General features: G+C 38.7%; 2 protein-coding genes across 2 annotated transcripts; one reads left to right on the top strand and one right to left on the bottom strand.

Moving 5' to 3' along the window:
* Positions 1-1,767, top strand: LOC137995631 (uncharacterized). The gene has a single exon (XM_068841158.1). It carries the CDS (start codon positions 1-3, stop codon positions 1,765-1,767), a length of 1,767 nt encoding a protein of 588 aa, XP_068697259.1.
* A 12,191-nt stretch (positions 1,768-13,958) lies between these two features.
* On the bottom strand, positions 13,959-14,654 carry LOC137995630 (uncharacterized). Its single transcript, XM_068841157.1, has one exon. The coding sequence runs from the start codon at positions 14,652-14,654 to the stop codon at positions 13,959-13,961; it is 696 nt and encodes a 231-aa protein (XP_068697258.1).
* Between the last annotated feature and the right edge of the window lie 344 nt (positions 14,655-14,998).

The following is a 14,998-nucleotide window of genomic DNA, read 5'->3' as shown; positions in this document are numbered from 1 at the left end:
ATGACGACAATGGGTGAAAGCCGAAAGGGAGCCCATTCTCCAAACAACTCGTTGGCAAACCCCAAAACTAAAGTAAACGTGGGATGTTGGAATGTGAGAACTATGTTCTTGGTAGGAAAAACAGCCCAGAGTACAGCTGAGATGACGCGTTATGGCATTGGTATGTTAGGGATAAGTGAATGCAGGTGGTCAGGATTTGGGCGGTTGAAAGCAAGAACAGGTGAAACCATCATATATTCGGGCAGGGACGACGATGTACATCAGAGTGGGGTCGCAATAATCATGTCCAAGAAGGTCGCCCAATGTCTAGACAGTTGGAGACCGATAAGTGACCGCATCATAGAAGCTCGCTTCTTCTCGCGCTTCATCAAGACAACAGTTATCCAGGTTTATGCCTCAACCAATGAGGCAGACGACGAGGTGAAAGACGACTTCTATGAACAGTTACAAAAGATTGTGGACGAGGTGCCGAGGCACGATATGCTCTTGGTCATAGGCGACTGGAATGCAAAAGTGGGTGAGCAACAACTTGGAGAGGAAGGCATTGTAAAAAAATTTGGTATGATAGGGGAGAGAAGCGACAACGGGGAGCGCTTTGTGTCTTTCTGTGCACTGAACAATCTTGCTATTGCATCAACTATGTTCCCACATAAAGAAATACACAGATACACGTGGACTTCACCAAATGGCCAATACCACAACCAGATCGATCATATGGCCGTTAGATCCAATTTTAAACGATCAGTACAGGATGTGAGGGCATATAGGGGTGCAGACTGTGCTAATAACAATAACCTTGTGATTGCTAGGACACTGCTAAAGCTAAACAGAACAGGCAGGAGAACAGTACAAGTCAGAAGATACGAGACCAGTAAGCTGAATGTTCCTGAAATTAGGAAGCAATTTCAGTTGGAGCTAAAGAACAGGTTCAGCTGTTTAGTGATAGAAGATGATTGTGACGAAAATAGACAGGAGGACGAGGGCGAAGTAGCACACGAGAACGTAGTAGAGAAAAAGTGGAAAAAGATCAAAGACACTTACTGCGAGACAGCCAAGGATGTGCTAGGCTACAGAACAAGGAAAAATAAGAGCTGGATCAGTCCAGAAAGCTGGAAGAGAGTCAAAGAAAGGAAGCAGTTAAAGCAAAAGTTAGCTGGCACAAGGTCGGAGCGACTAAAGGCAAGGCTGCAACAGGAATACAGGAAGAAAGATCTAGAAGTGAAGAAAAGTTTGAGAAAGGACAAGAGAGAGTGGGCTAACAATTTTGCGCAAGAGGCAGAGGATGCTGCTAAGTGTGGGCAGATGAAGGGTGTGTACGATGCTAGAAGAAGGCTGTGCAGCGAGCCACCAAAGAAAATTGACATGGTAAGGAACAACGAAGGCAATTTCTTGACAAAAGAAGAGGAACTGCAACAAAGATGGAAAGAGCACTTTGTTGAATTACTGAATAGACCCAACCCGGAGCAGGAGGCCGAAGTGATCAGCGAAATGGAAGCTATAGAAGAGATACCATCAGGCCCCATAACTAAAGCCGAGATTAGGACCGCCATCACGAGCATGAAAGCAGCCAAAGCACCTGGTGTGGACTGCTTAACAGTAGAACTGCTCAAGGCTGACATTACAACAACAGTCAATGTACTCCATGACCTTTTCTGTGAGATATGGGTCAGTGAGACTGTTCCTGCATTTGGAGGAGGGGCCTCATTGTCAAGATTGCCAAAAAAGGGGATCTCACCAAGTGTGGAAACTGGCGGGGGATTACTTTGATGTCTGTTGCTACAAAAGTGATGGGCAAGGTATTAATCAGAAGAATATCAGGTGGTGTTGATGCAAAGTTAAGGAAGGAGCAAGCTGGTTTCAGGAAAGGAAGAAGTACGACAGAGCAGATATTCGTTCTCAGGAACATCGTAGAGCAAGCAGTGGAATGGAACTCAAGCTTGTATGTGTGTTTTGTCGACTATGAAAAGGCTTTTGATAGCATTCACAGGAAAACCTTGTGGAAGATCATGGAGAATTATGGGATACCTTCGAAGCTTGTCAGAATGGTCAACGCAATGTATGATGGTAGCCAATGCGCGGTTGTTGAGGGCACAGGTCAAACTGACTGGTTCGATGTAAAGTGCGGCGTAAAGCAGGGGTGTAACATGTCAGGGTTTCTGTTCTTACTTGTGATCGACAGTAACAGGTGCTAACACTGGCATTAGATGGAAATTGTGCTCCAAGTTAGACGACTTGGACTCTGCTGACGATATTGCACTTACATCCAGTACGAAATGTCAAATCCAACAGAAAGTGACAAATCTCAGCACTACCAGCAAGACAACTGGCTTGAAGATCAATTCTGAAAAGACAAAACTCCTCAGACTTAACACGACCAGCAATGAGAACGTCCAGATTGACGAACATGATATTGAAGATGGAGAAAGTTTTGTCTACTTGGGTGCATACATCAGCAAGTCAGGTGGCAAAGAAGAAGACATGAAAGCCAGGGCTGCATATAGTAAATTGGATAAAATCTGGAAGAGCAGTAAATTTACCTACAAGACTAAGACCAAAATTTTCAAATCTAATATCCTCTCGGTGTTGTTGTATGGTTGTGAGTGCTGGTGAATGACCAAAACAGACGAGAAAAAACTGGATGCATTCTTACATAAGAGCCTTCGTCGGATGTTTAAGATCTACTGGCTAATGCGGGTAACAAACGAGGAGATTAGAGAAAGAGCAGGATTGGAGACAATACGTAAGCAAGTGGCAAGGAGGAGATGGACGTGGTTGGGCCATGTCCTCAGAATGGACCATTGCTCACATCCACGAATTGCTCTAACATGGGTGCCTGAAGGCAAACGGAAAAGGGGTAGACGGTGTGAGACTTGGAGAAGGACTATCGAAAGAGATATGAAAGAGAACTGTTTAGGAACATGGGCAGCAGCAGCATCGGCTGCGGAGGACAGAACAGCCGGGAGGCAGAGAGCCTACAGCCCAATTCTCCACTTGGAGAACGGATAAATGATGATGAATAACAAAACAGTTAAAAAGACCATATTTTTCAGTGAGGCCATTCATGTTTTCAACTTTAGGCTGGTGCTCAGAGAAAGCTATACAAACACCTCTTGAAAACATGACAAAGGGTTAGCTGGACCAGAATCTCAGGCGATTTTACGCCGAAGCACGAACACAAAAAGGAGAGTCATACAGTAAATCAACCCTGCTTGGGTTCAGACACGGAATCGAAAGATATCTTAACGCTCCTCCTCACAGCAAAGGGCTTCAGCTAGCAAGTGACCCCACATTTTTCCGGTCAAACCAAATGTTAGATGCGCAACTTGTTAATTTGAGAAGAAGTGGAAAGGAAAACGTAACCCACAAACCTGCTATTGAAGAACAACATCTCAGACAGCTCAAAACCAGCGGAGTCTTTTCTCTTGCTTCCCCACTCTCACTTTTAAGAAATGTCTGGTTCCACATTGTCCTTTACCTTTGCCGAAGAGGCCGTAAAGGACAGAGAGCTCTTACTATCAACAGCTTTAAGTTTGTCATTGATGCAGCCAGGAGAAAATTCGCAACCATGGCACATAATGAATCTTCGAAGAACCATCCAGGTGGGGTCAATGACAAACCCAGTAACGAAAAAGAAGCAAGGATGTACGAAACTGCAGACCAATTCGATGGCTACAAGGCTTTAAAGCTCTACCTTAAAAAGGTTACCCCGAATTGCAGTTCATTTTTCCAGTACCCAAAGGCAAATTTCAGTCCCGAAGAAGATGTGTGGTTCGAACAAAGGCCACTTGGCGTAAACACTCTCGCAAACATGATGAAGAAAATCAGTGAAGCGGCCGGTTTGTATAAGATATGCACAAACCACAGCATCCGAGCTACGGCCATAACCCTGTGGTCCAATGCTGGCGTCCCCAACATTTCAATTTCAGGCCATCCAACGAGCAATCCCTTTCACATTACAACTGTCGACCATCTGTTTCACAGCTTCAAAATTGCAGTGATGTGTTGTCCAGGGCGCTATCGGCTCCGAGCACTAGTTGTGTAACTGCAGCTTCCCAAGTGCAATCCACAGTGGAAGTGAGCAGTGGTTTACGGCAAAAAGCAAATCAAGAAATACATCCTTCACAGGTTGCAAGAGAAGTGGCACCACTTTTTCAAAATTGCACAATTCAAGCCGTGCAGTTTGTTTTCAACCGATCGCAGCAGACTTAAGCTTAACTTTGTGAGACGATCAATTTTACCTTAGCATGTCTTGTTCGTTGCGAGTTGAATACTGTACGAAAGTTAACTGAGCAGTTTTAAGTTGCATGTTGTCCCGAGATCGATAAAACAGAATGAATGAACTCACTGCGATCCAAGTAAAATGTTGATGTGTAGCTTTGTCAGTTTTTTGAATGAACATTTTTGCGCGGTTGATCATGGTTTTGACTTCATGTAACACTAAAAGATTCAATAAATATTTTCACCCGATATGATAAGTCTCCATGTTATAAAAGAAATGGTAAGCGTGCAGCTATCGAGTTATGGACGCACTTGAGAGGTTTGCTAAGCACTCAAGAAGCTAGAGTCTCTTACGCTTCTCTTGCGCTTAGCAACCTCCCGTGTGCATCCATAACTCGACAGTTGCACGCTGCTTGCTTACCATTTTTTAAATATAACTAGAAACAGTTGACACTAATAGTGCCCAGCTTTGTTGATCTTATCTGATTAGATTACAATGCAAACTTGTTAAGCGCATATTTTTCAGAATGAATGTTTCACCACAACATGATTCCACAATCTGCAAGGTGAGAGTTGTGAGGACATGTAAACCGGGACACTGCTTAGGACATCATCATTACATGAGAAAACCTTGCCGCAAACCCTATTGCTATGTCATAATTACCCCAGAACACCTTGTGGGCAAGTGTTATTGCTACGTCATCATTACCCGAGAACATGATGTGGGCAAACGCTTTTGTTGCATCATTTTGACCTGACAACACGATGCGGTCAAATGCTATTACTATTGTTACGTCATCATTACCCAAGAACACTTTGTGCACTCACCCACTTCAACCAAGTCAACATTTTTTCTGGCTACTGACTGTATGCACTGTATTTTCTGTCTGTTACTACTTTACACGTTGACATGTTGTCTAAGTGAAAATGGAACATTTTCTCCCAATTCAAAAGAACTGTATGATCTGTCCTGCATTGCTCTAGGAAAAAAGCGACATGCCTTTAAGAAAGAAGGTGACCATAATTACCTCAGAAAGGAATTGGAGGCACTGTTTCCCAAACTAAAAGCAGCAGATGGGAAGTTTTTGTTATACCGAACCTTGGGGGGTGGAAGTGGCAAGAGGAGTCTTCATAAGATTCCTCTTGGCCCTCAACGCTACACCATCTAGTGGTTACAAGAGAACATTGCAATAGGTGCTGCATGTATTTATGTGGTACCCTTTGAAGGCCTTGCCAAAGAGAAAGCATCACAAGACTATAAGGTAAATGTCTTTGAATACTCTTTGACCTTTTAATTGGACATTAGTGTAACTGCCTTTGTTGTCTTTCAGCCTGAAAACAATTCTTGTATGCCAACTGTCACTTGCACTGTATGCCATGAAGAGGTACCATTAAAAATATTTGAAGACCACAAGTGTGAGGTTTGTAATGTGATTTGTAAAATCAAGTACTTACAATTATTGGAAACGGAAATCCATCACCATATCCATCTATTTTTTTCCTGGTGTTATATTATTACAGCTATTTCAATTAAGATTGTCAGATTTTACAGCCTGAAGCTTATGCGACAAGACTGAAAGATGATGTGGTTAGCTGTAAATCCTTTGAAATTTGGCTACATATGTATTATTGGACAGTTTTAGGTGTCATAAGATAGCTGAAAACACCATAAACGTTTGCCTCCATGTAGGACTCTACTGAGTGCATCAACTGCCACACAAAAGGGTACGCAAAATATTAATGCTTAAAGAGTGACTTGTTTTCTTTAAACAATGTTATTAAAGCTTTTTCTTAAAAATGACAGGAATCAGATGACCAAGACCTCTTAAGGAGTTGCTTAGAAGTTGAAAATCCAAGTGACCTCACAGCTCCTCTCAGTAGTATCCCTGGTGTGCAGGTACAATGTAGGACAATGAGCTGGGCAACTTTAACTTAGACTGGAGTTAATAAATCAATAATTTAAACCCTTGATTAAAATTTACAAAGTAATTCTTGTTTTTTAAACGTCAAAACTGAAATGTCTAGAACTTAAACATTACTTTATTCTTGATAAGATTGTTGCTTGTTGCTTGTTAATAAAAGGCCTGCTAATAATTGTCAAGAATAGTCTTCATGACACCACGATTGCCTATTATTTATTTACTTACTTATTTATTTATTGTTTTTCATTGGTTAGGGTCAAGACATTGATGTAAACAAATTAAAGGAAATGCTTCCAAATTTGTCAAGCAATATAATCAGATTACTGAAGCTATGAAGGGCTGCAGAACGATTGATGAGTGTATTTCAACAATTTTGGATACTAAAGGTAAATTTTTTGTCTCTAATCTAAAGCACACATGTGTGGTTTCCACAGTCCAAGAAACAGTCTGGGAAGAGCTTTCTTGGAGGTTAACAAAAAGTTAGTGAATTTTATTTTGAGTCAGTTAAAATTAAGATGTTGAAGAAAAGCCCTTGAGAATTGAAAATCTAATGTCACAACTCATCCATTATGCATTTATTTGGTTAGGTAAAAATTAATGTTATTGGAATTTTTGAAACTGATTTATGTGACAGTTTACCATGATGCAGTGGTTACAACGTTATTTCCAAATGCCTTGACCAGTGCTAGTTTTCACAGTCAATGAAAAAGTTGCACAATTGTTCTTTGTCTTAGATTTGACTAAAGACAAGCCCAAAGATGGTTCATGTGCTTATGCGGCTTGGAGTGGTATGTGTGTATAAAAAGCAATTACATCAAATCTCAGATTTTATTTCTTTTGGAGGTGGATTCTATTGCATGGAAAGTAATATGTCTAGAAGAAACCTGTATACTGAGTGAAGGTTTTCATTTATTTTAATATCCTAAACAATGAATCTGTTATTTGTTACTACATAATGCCAGAAAGAAGGATGATCCAAACCCTAGTATTAGCAAACCTGCAAGATTGAAGATGAATTTTTTGAGCGTGTAAACACAAGCAACTTTTTTTGGTGTTAGGTCTAAATACAACATTTTCTTTGTGCTTTAGGGCTTCCTGCTGAGAGGGTTTTGCAGAATTTTAAACGCAGTGTGGTGAAATTAGATCAGCCTACCTACCCTAGCACATTTAATCGTTCCAAAAAGAAAATGAAAGAAATTTCTAGAATATACAAGAATGCAAGTTCAAAGTTGGAAAGGTCCCCTGTTGCGTACTTTGTAACAGACAGTGGTGATGATGAGATTGAAGAGGATGCGCCAGATGTTGGAGGTCCCCAGAGAGAGTTTTTTGCCATTTTTATGGAAACATTGTTAAGTAGCAATGACCCTCAGTTACTTGTGCGTGACGCTGGGCATAAATTGCCTGTCCATTCCCAACAGTTAGTGTTGAGAGGGTGGTTCTCGTTAGCAGGACAGGCAATGGCACACGAAATTCCACACACTGATTTTGTTATGGTTGGGTTGGGTTGGCAAAGCCTGTTGCCACTTATCTGGAGACTGGGTGTACAGAAACCGCCTGTGCAACAGTGACAATGGATGACATTCCTGATCTTGAAATCAAAGAGATGTTGGAGAACCTGATGAATGTTGATGGAAAGGAGGTAGATGTAAATGATGCTCTTTCCACACTGATGAGTCAGTGTGGAGTATCAGCAGCTCTGGTGGCCAAAAATAATGCAGCTGAGGTGGCATATGAGTGCATGATATATCAAGTTGTTCACAAACGATTAGCTGAACTGGAAGAGCTAAGAGAAGGTCTTGGTGTGCTTGGTCTTGTCAAACTGATGGAATCTCACTCAAGGGTTAGAGGTGAAATATTCAAGACAATTGCCGAGGCTGCTGTAAGCTTTGATGTACTGAAACGCAGAGTTCAGAGGGATGCTACTGATGGTTATGATGCTACCAGACAGCAGACATTTAACTTCTTGAAGGATACTTGTGAAAGAGAATCTGGTATGTGAATTAAACACCATCTCTTCTTTTAGTAGGACTAACAGTATAAAGCTACACATGCTATGCAATATAAAGGGGGGGGGGGGTTTCAAATCAGAACATGTGTAATGGAACAATAACTTTTTTATATTTTACACTGCTGGTATTAAATACACCATGGAAATAATTGTTTACATATTAAGCATACTGGCAGGTTGCAAAAGCTAATTGTTTTGTTGTTATTGTTTGTCTCTTTGGCACAGGGGTCCTGCTCAAAGATGTCCTGCTATTCTTAACTGGCTCCCCACATATGCCTGGTAGCATAGCAGTCAAGTTTTCCTTGAATGTGACGGACAGATTCCCTGATCCCAATACCTGTAGCAAGGAGGTCTTCCTGTCCACATGTCACTTGTCATATGAACACTTCAAGAAGGATTTTGAAACTGTTATCACAGTTCAAGGAAAGGGCTATGGAAGGGCTTGATGGATGTATTTTATTGTTACATAGACGTCTGTCACACATTGATATTCTTATACTGATTACAGAGCCCTACATGTTTGCATTTTGTATCTTATTATGTGTAGAAGTCGGTCACATTAATATTTTTATTCTGAGTACAGAGCCCTATATGTTTACATTTTGTTGCCCTGGAATTAGCATTACCTTAGTACAAATATAAACCAGGTCTTTAGAAAAAAAAAACAGTATTGAAGCATCAATATGTATCACATTAACAGCAACTGTTGTGTTAACTTGTATGAGAGGACTGCAGCCTTCAGTGTTCCAAAACAATTGACTGGGAGATGGCCTACAAACTCCCTTTCTGCAGCACTAAATCTACCAAATTAATTATTTTTCAGTTTAACCTACTTCATAGGCGTTTAGCGACAAATGATTTTCTAAATAAAATAGGCATTAGAGAAAACGATATTTGTACCTTTTGTAGAACGGAAAAGGAGTCTCTTTTTCATTTATTTTGGTCGTATAGCGAAACGTATTGTTTTTGGCGGGCCTTTACAAAATGGTTGGCCGAAAATCAAATAAAACTAAAATCCAACATTTTCACTCCCGATATAATAATTGGCCTGAGATCGGACACCCTATCTAACATAAAGCAATACTTTTACTTCCTTGTTGCCAGGTATTACATATGGTCCTGCAAAAAAAAGGAAGTACTGCCAAAAATAGAAAGATTTCCTAGTTTTCTATCTTTTTTAGTACCTTTTAAATCTTAAATCTCAACAAAATAAATAAATAAAATAAAAAAAAAACATGTTTAATATAAACGATTTAAAAGGAAGCCATGCATGCACGGAATAGATTAATAATTTAGCTGAGAAATCGTAGTAATGACTTTTTTCTTTTTTGTTTACAGCTTACTGAATACATGTATTTTATGTATTGTATTGTATTATAGTATTCCGGTGTAAGTAACTGTGGTTATTTAAGAAATAATAAAAAAGATAAAAATTAAAATTAAAAAGTTAAAAAGAAAAAAAAAAGTTTTAAACGTAATCATACTGTTTTGTAGAGTAAGTATTGCAATTGTATTATTTTAAGTAGCACCTGTAATTGTAAGCGCATAAGCAATTCAATTGTTAAATAGTTTTGATGGTAATATAATGGATTTTAGTAGTTGTAAATTGTGTAAGCAGAAAAAAAAAAAAACTTGTATGAGAGGTCCACCTCCATTGGTGAAACAGTAGTCATGGAATAAACTGGTTATCTGTTACATTTCCACCACTTTCCTTAGTCTCTCACTGAATTGAACTAAACTATACTACTCATGCTAACTGCATAGTGACAATCTGCTTTCAACAAAGGAAACACATCTGATGTAGATATCTGATGTAGATGTCCATTCCAAAACAGTCACTTATTGACAGTGGATCAATACATTGATTCAAGTCATTCCTGTCTGTGTCATTTAAAGGACAGTGTATTGGTGGAATTTCCAAAAGATCACTGCTGCTACTTGTGAAGGGGACTAGCCATTCCATGTCAATGCCATATGAATCTACCTCAACCTAAACCAACGGAATACAGCGTAATTAGCTAGAAGTCATCCAAAAACTAGCCTTGCAAATAGAGCTGTCACTGCCTAATAAATATTTATTAAGAAACTCCAACAATGGGGAAAAGGAGGCCCCACCTCAACTTTTCACTTTGCAACCTAGGGGTTGCCTAAATGAAAAGCACAGAGCTGACCTTTTAATGCAGTGTTTGTGAAGGTATTTCTTATTCAAAAAAAGAGAATCTTGACTGCTCTTTATTCAAATGTTTGCAGAACTAATTGCAGTACCAGTTTCCAGCATTATTTATTCACCTGATAAGTGTGTTTAAAAAAAAGGATAGGTGCGAGCAAATAGGGGAGCGAGCGTTACCATTCCTAAAGTGGGCATACTAACCCTTTAAACCCCAGAACCAATATGCATATTCTCCACACTGTTCTTCATAGTTTTCTCATGGTACTAATGAGGAGAATTTGTTATGAAGAAGACCTTTTGTGCTTGCTGATTAATTCCTTTTCTCTTGTCACCTTTATGTTTGGGTAAGCAGTGATAGTTTAAGGAGAAATAAAATGCTGGTCACTGCTAGCTGGCTGGGTTAAAGGGTTAAGTTTCATAATACAGATTGTGTTCGATTTTTATAATCATAGGGACTGTAACCTTTATTTACCTGGGTGGTTAAAGTAACATCTTGACCCAATAGAGGGTTTTCACTTCTCAGAAGACCTTCAATCCATAGCTGGTTTGGGGATCTGTTCCTTTCAGCTGAAAGAGGGTGACAATCCCATCCACTACGAAAATCTACTAGGTGTTGATTGATGCGTGGAAGAAAAACATAGTGTAGGCAATACATATGAATTTTATTGTCTATTTGGAGAAGGCTCTGGTCCTCCAAGTACCTAAATGCTTCATAGTAGATGTAAATAAGACCAACATGCAAGTCACGCCATAACCGCTCAATTCTCTGGTTATGAACACTCTTGCCTGATATAAAGCTTCCTCTGTCTGGTCCTCTTAAAGGATGGTACAACAAGTACCTAGTCACATCCACATTTCGGCTTGATCAATAAATGTAGCTGGGATATTATAAATAAGTGATGACATGTGGAGAATATTGATTGCCCCTTTACATTTATATTTTAAATAGTCGGCACATTCTTCACTTCAATTTCTACTTTGTACATTTCTTAGGACTTCTTCAAAAGTTCTTCTTGTGTGAGTGAGGCCCATATCTTTTCCATCGTAATTGGTAAAAAAAAAAAAGTCAGATTGTTCATCTACATTTCTTTCATTATCTTCTTTAGTATCCGACTTGTATTAAAATTGGACCCTATTAAAAAACTTAAGCTTAATTAACTAAATTTTGGCTGTAAGTTTTTGTTTCAAAACATCCTTTTCGACAATTGTGGATAGAAAATTAGTGTAGTTATACATCTTATGTGCCATTTGCTCGTACAGGCTTACTTCGTATTTGCACATTCTCTTTTAAGTACATGACTTGGCAAGATTGGAATGGAAAAAAAATGAGAGATAAGTTGCCTCTGACCTGTACTCTGCTCGCCATCTTGAATTTCCTCTCTAAAGGCCTTGTGGGAATCTTGGTTCTCAGTCCTTCGCAATACGCTGTGCCTGTTCATGATACACTGTGCCTGTTCATGATACGCTGTGCCTGTTCATGATACGCTGTGCCTGTTCCTGATAGGCTGTGGCTGTTCCCGGTACGCTGTGGCTGTTCGTGTTACGCTGTGCCTGTTCCCAATAGACTGTGCTAGCTTTCCTGGTAGGATTTTATGATTGACTGTATCAAATGCTTTACTAAAATCAAGGAAAATTCCACAGTAATAGTTTCGTTCCTCAATTGCTTTTTGTATTTTATCTACTATAGATAGTATTGCATGATCAGTACTATGTTTAGACCTAAAGCTAAATTGCTTCTCAAATAATACATGATGCTTGTCTAGATAACTAACAAGTCTATTATACATAAGTCTCTGAAGTAGTTTATGAAAAATTGAAAGCAATGAGATGGGGCGATAATTTGAAAAGCTAGTTTGGGATGCCTTTTTGAAAACAGGTATCACATTAGATAATTTCAGGGTATTTGATACATTACCAGACAGAAATGAATTATTAAAAAGTATTTTAATGGTGTAAATAAAACAGATTTTAACAGCTTCAGGATGTCAACTGATATGCTGTAAGGTCCTGTAGCTTTTCCTGGTTTTAATTTAGAAATCTCATTTTCAATCGCATCTGTAGTTGTTGGGTAAATAAAGAATGAATCACAAACTGGATTACACAAATATTCCATAGGCGATTTTTCTACGATGCTTATTGATTTAGTTAAGTTATTTCCTATGCTAGAAAAATATGTATTAAAAGCATTTGCTACCTCAACTGGGCTAACAATTTCACGATCATTTACTCTAAGCTTAATATGTTTTGCACTGGTCGGGGGTTTGTAGTTAACTATTTGTTTGACTCCCTTCCATATTCTTTTACAATCATTCATATTATCAAAGAAATAATTGCTGTAGTATTCCTTCTTGGCTATTTTGAGAAGGTGGTTTAATTTATTCCTATATAATTTAAATTTTGAGTGGATATAAGTGGATCTGGTCTTAATAAATTTCTTATATAAGTTATTTTTAACATATATTGATTTTCTCAAAGCAGAGGTAATCCTTCGAGAGGAATTTCCGTTCCCTCTTGGAAAGTTGCTTAACAGGGATATGCTTGTCAATAATAGTTGACATCACATTATAAAAGGAGCTGAATGTGCTTGAAGAATCTTGTTCAGATGAAATAACAGTTTGCCAATTGATAGTCTGGAATTCACGTATCATATCTTGTGGGTTAAAAGTTGAATAGTCTCTTTTATACAGTTTAACATTGTTATGAAGAGATGAAAATTTATCGAAAATAAGAAAATTAGGCAAATGATCTCTTATATCATAAATTATATTTCCACTGATGGTGAAGTGCTTCAATGAGTTGAAAAATATGTTATCAATTAGTGTTTTAGAATGATCTGCTATTCTTGTGGGCTGTAGAATATGAGCCTGGAAACAAAATGAGCTAATAATATTTATGAAATCATTACTTGGATGATGATTTTCAAATTTGAGAAGGTCAAAATTAAAATCACCTAGTATTGCACAGTACTTACTACCTCGATCAACATTCTCAGCGGTAGAATTTAAATACTCAAAAAAACTTTCCAAATTACCATTGGGATGCCTGTATATAATGCCACAGAGGATATTTAAGCTACGGGTACTGTGTATTTCAATCCAAAGAGCTTCATAATCAGCAGTAGAGGTAGATAGCTCTGATATGACAGTAAAATTCAAATCATTTTTTATATAAAAACCAACACCTCCAGCATTTGAAAGAGTAGGTTGCGAGAAAAATGAGTACCCAGGTAAATCAATGTTAAATAAGGGTTGTTGAGTTACCTTAATTTTAGTTTCAGTTAAACCAATCACTGAGAAAGGGAAGTATAGCTCTGATAGCATAGTATTAAGATCCTCAAAATTACTTGATAAGCTTCTGATATTAGAATTTAAAATAGAAAATGCATTGTTACTTGATAAACAATCAATAATATCAGGGTTGCTGTGAAAGTCATGAAGGGTATAGTAGCTAAAGTTGATATCTGCAGGCATATTCAGGTCCACATCTAAATTTGTCAGATGGGACACATTGTCAGTATAGTTAATAGCTACCGATGGTAAGGTAGAGTACTCACTGAGTGTGTCTCCATCAGAGGTATTAGCAATGCCATCAGCACATTTGGGACAGATGCTCACAGGTTCATTTCATTTTTCTATTGAGGTTATGTGAGAGGTAGGTCAGAGATTCCATCTTGAAGATTTTTCCCTTGAGCTACTGGTTCTTCTGGTATTGATCTCCCGTTTTGATTCCTGATTTTTTTCACAAGATCCAAGCTGTAAATGGAGATGACTGAGGATGCCTTGGTAGCTCTCAAGAATACCCTTCCATTTGATGTCCAGAGGAATTTGTAATCCAGATCTTTCTTCAATTTATAAGCTTCGTTAAAAAGTTTACGATTTGCAGGGGAAAGGCTTTTGGAGATGTACATCCTATTCTTATCCGGAAATCCAAGGGCTTTGGATGTCATATACTTCATTCTTGCCTGATAAAATGCATCTTTTGTGTCACGCCTGACAAACTTGACAATAATGGGTGGCGGGCCAGGTTTTCGGCTTTTGTACGATTTAGATGGTGGAAGACGGTGGCTGACCAATATATCTATATCAGCAATTTCAACACCAACAGCCTTCCCCACTTCTTTCACAATTGTATTCGTTGATTCATCCGGTTTCTGTGGAACGCCTCGTATCTCCACACACTCTCTTCGAGTGTATTGCTCCAAGTCATTGTTTGCCTTGGTCACAGACTTGAGCGAGATATCCAGTTTGTTCAGAGTTTTTTTGCAATATCTTGTTCTCATTTCGTAGCTTCTTGTTCTCATCTTCACACACTGAGAGTCTTTTAAGAAGTGTATCATATTGTTTGCTAGTAAAGCTTAAGAGTTCTTTAGTATCTTCTACAGTTTTCTTCAACTCATCGAATGTCGACTTGAACAGAGCTAGCTTTTGCTCTAGTTTCTCCTCCAGAATGACAATTAACTCCTCACTGGTGACAGATGTTATCATAACACGAAAATACAAACACATAAGAAGTGATAGAAACAAAATTTAGGTTACTTAGGCCACTTGGAGAGGATGTTTTCCCGGAGTAAGAGAAAAGGCCGCCATCATGGCCGCCGACCGCTGACCACAGCCAACATTGGCCTCCATTCATTAAGAGGAGATGTTTGGTTTTATGGTGCTGTCATGCACTTAATAAAAC

The sequence above is a fragment of the Montipora foliosa genome, chromosome 3 (assembly GCF_036669935.1).
Source record: "Montipora foliosa isolate CH-2021 chromosome 3, ASM3666993v2, whole genome shotgun sequence".
Lineage (NCBI taxonomy): Eukaryota > Metazoa > Cnidaria > Anthozoa > Scleractinia > Acroporidae > Montipora > Montipora foliosa.
The sequence above is the reverse complement of the archived record's forward strand: the minus strand, read 5'-3'. Positions and strand labels throughout refer to the sequence as shown.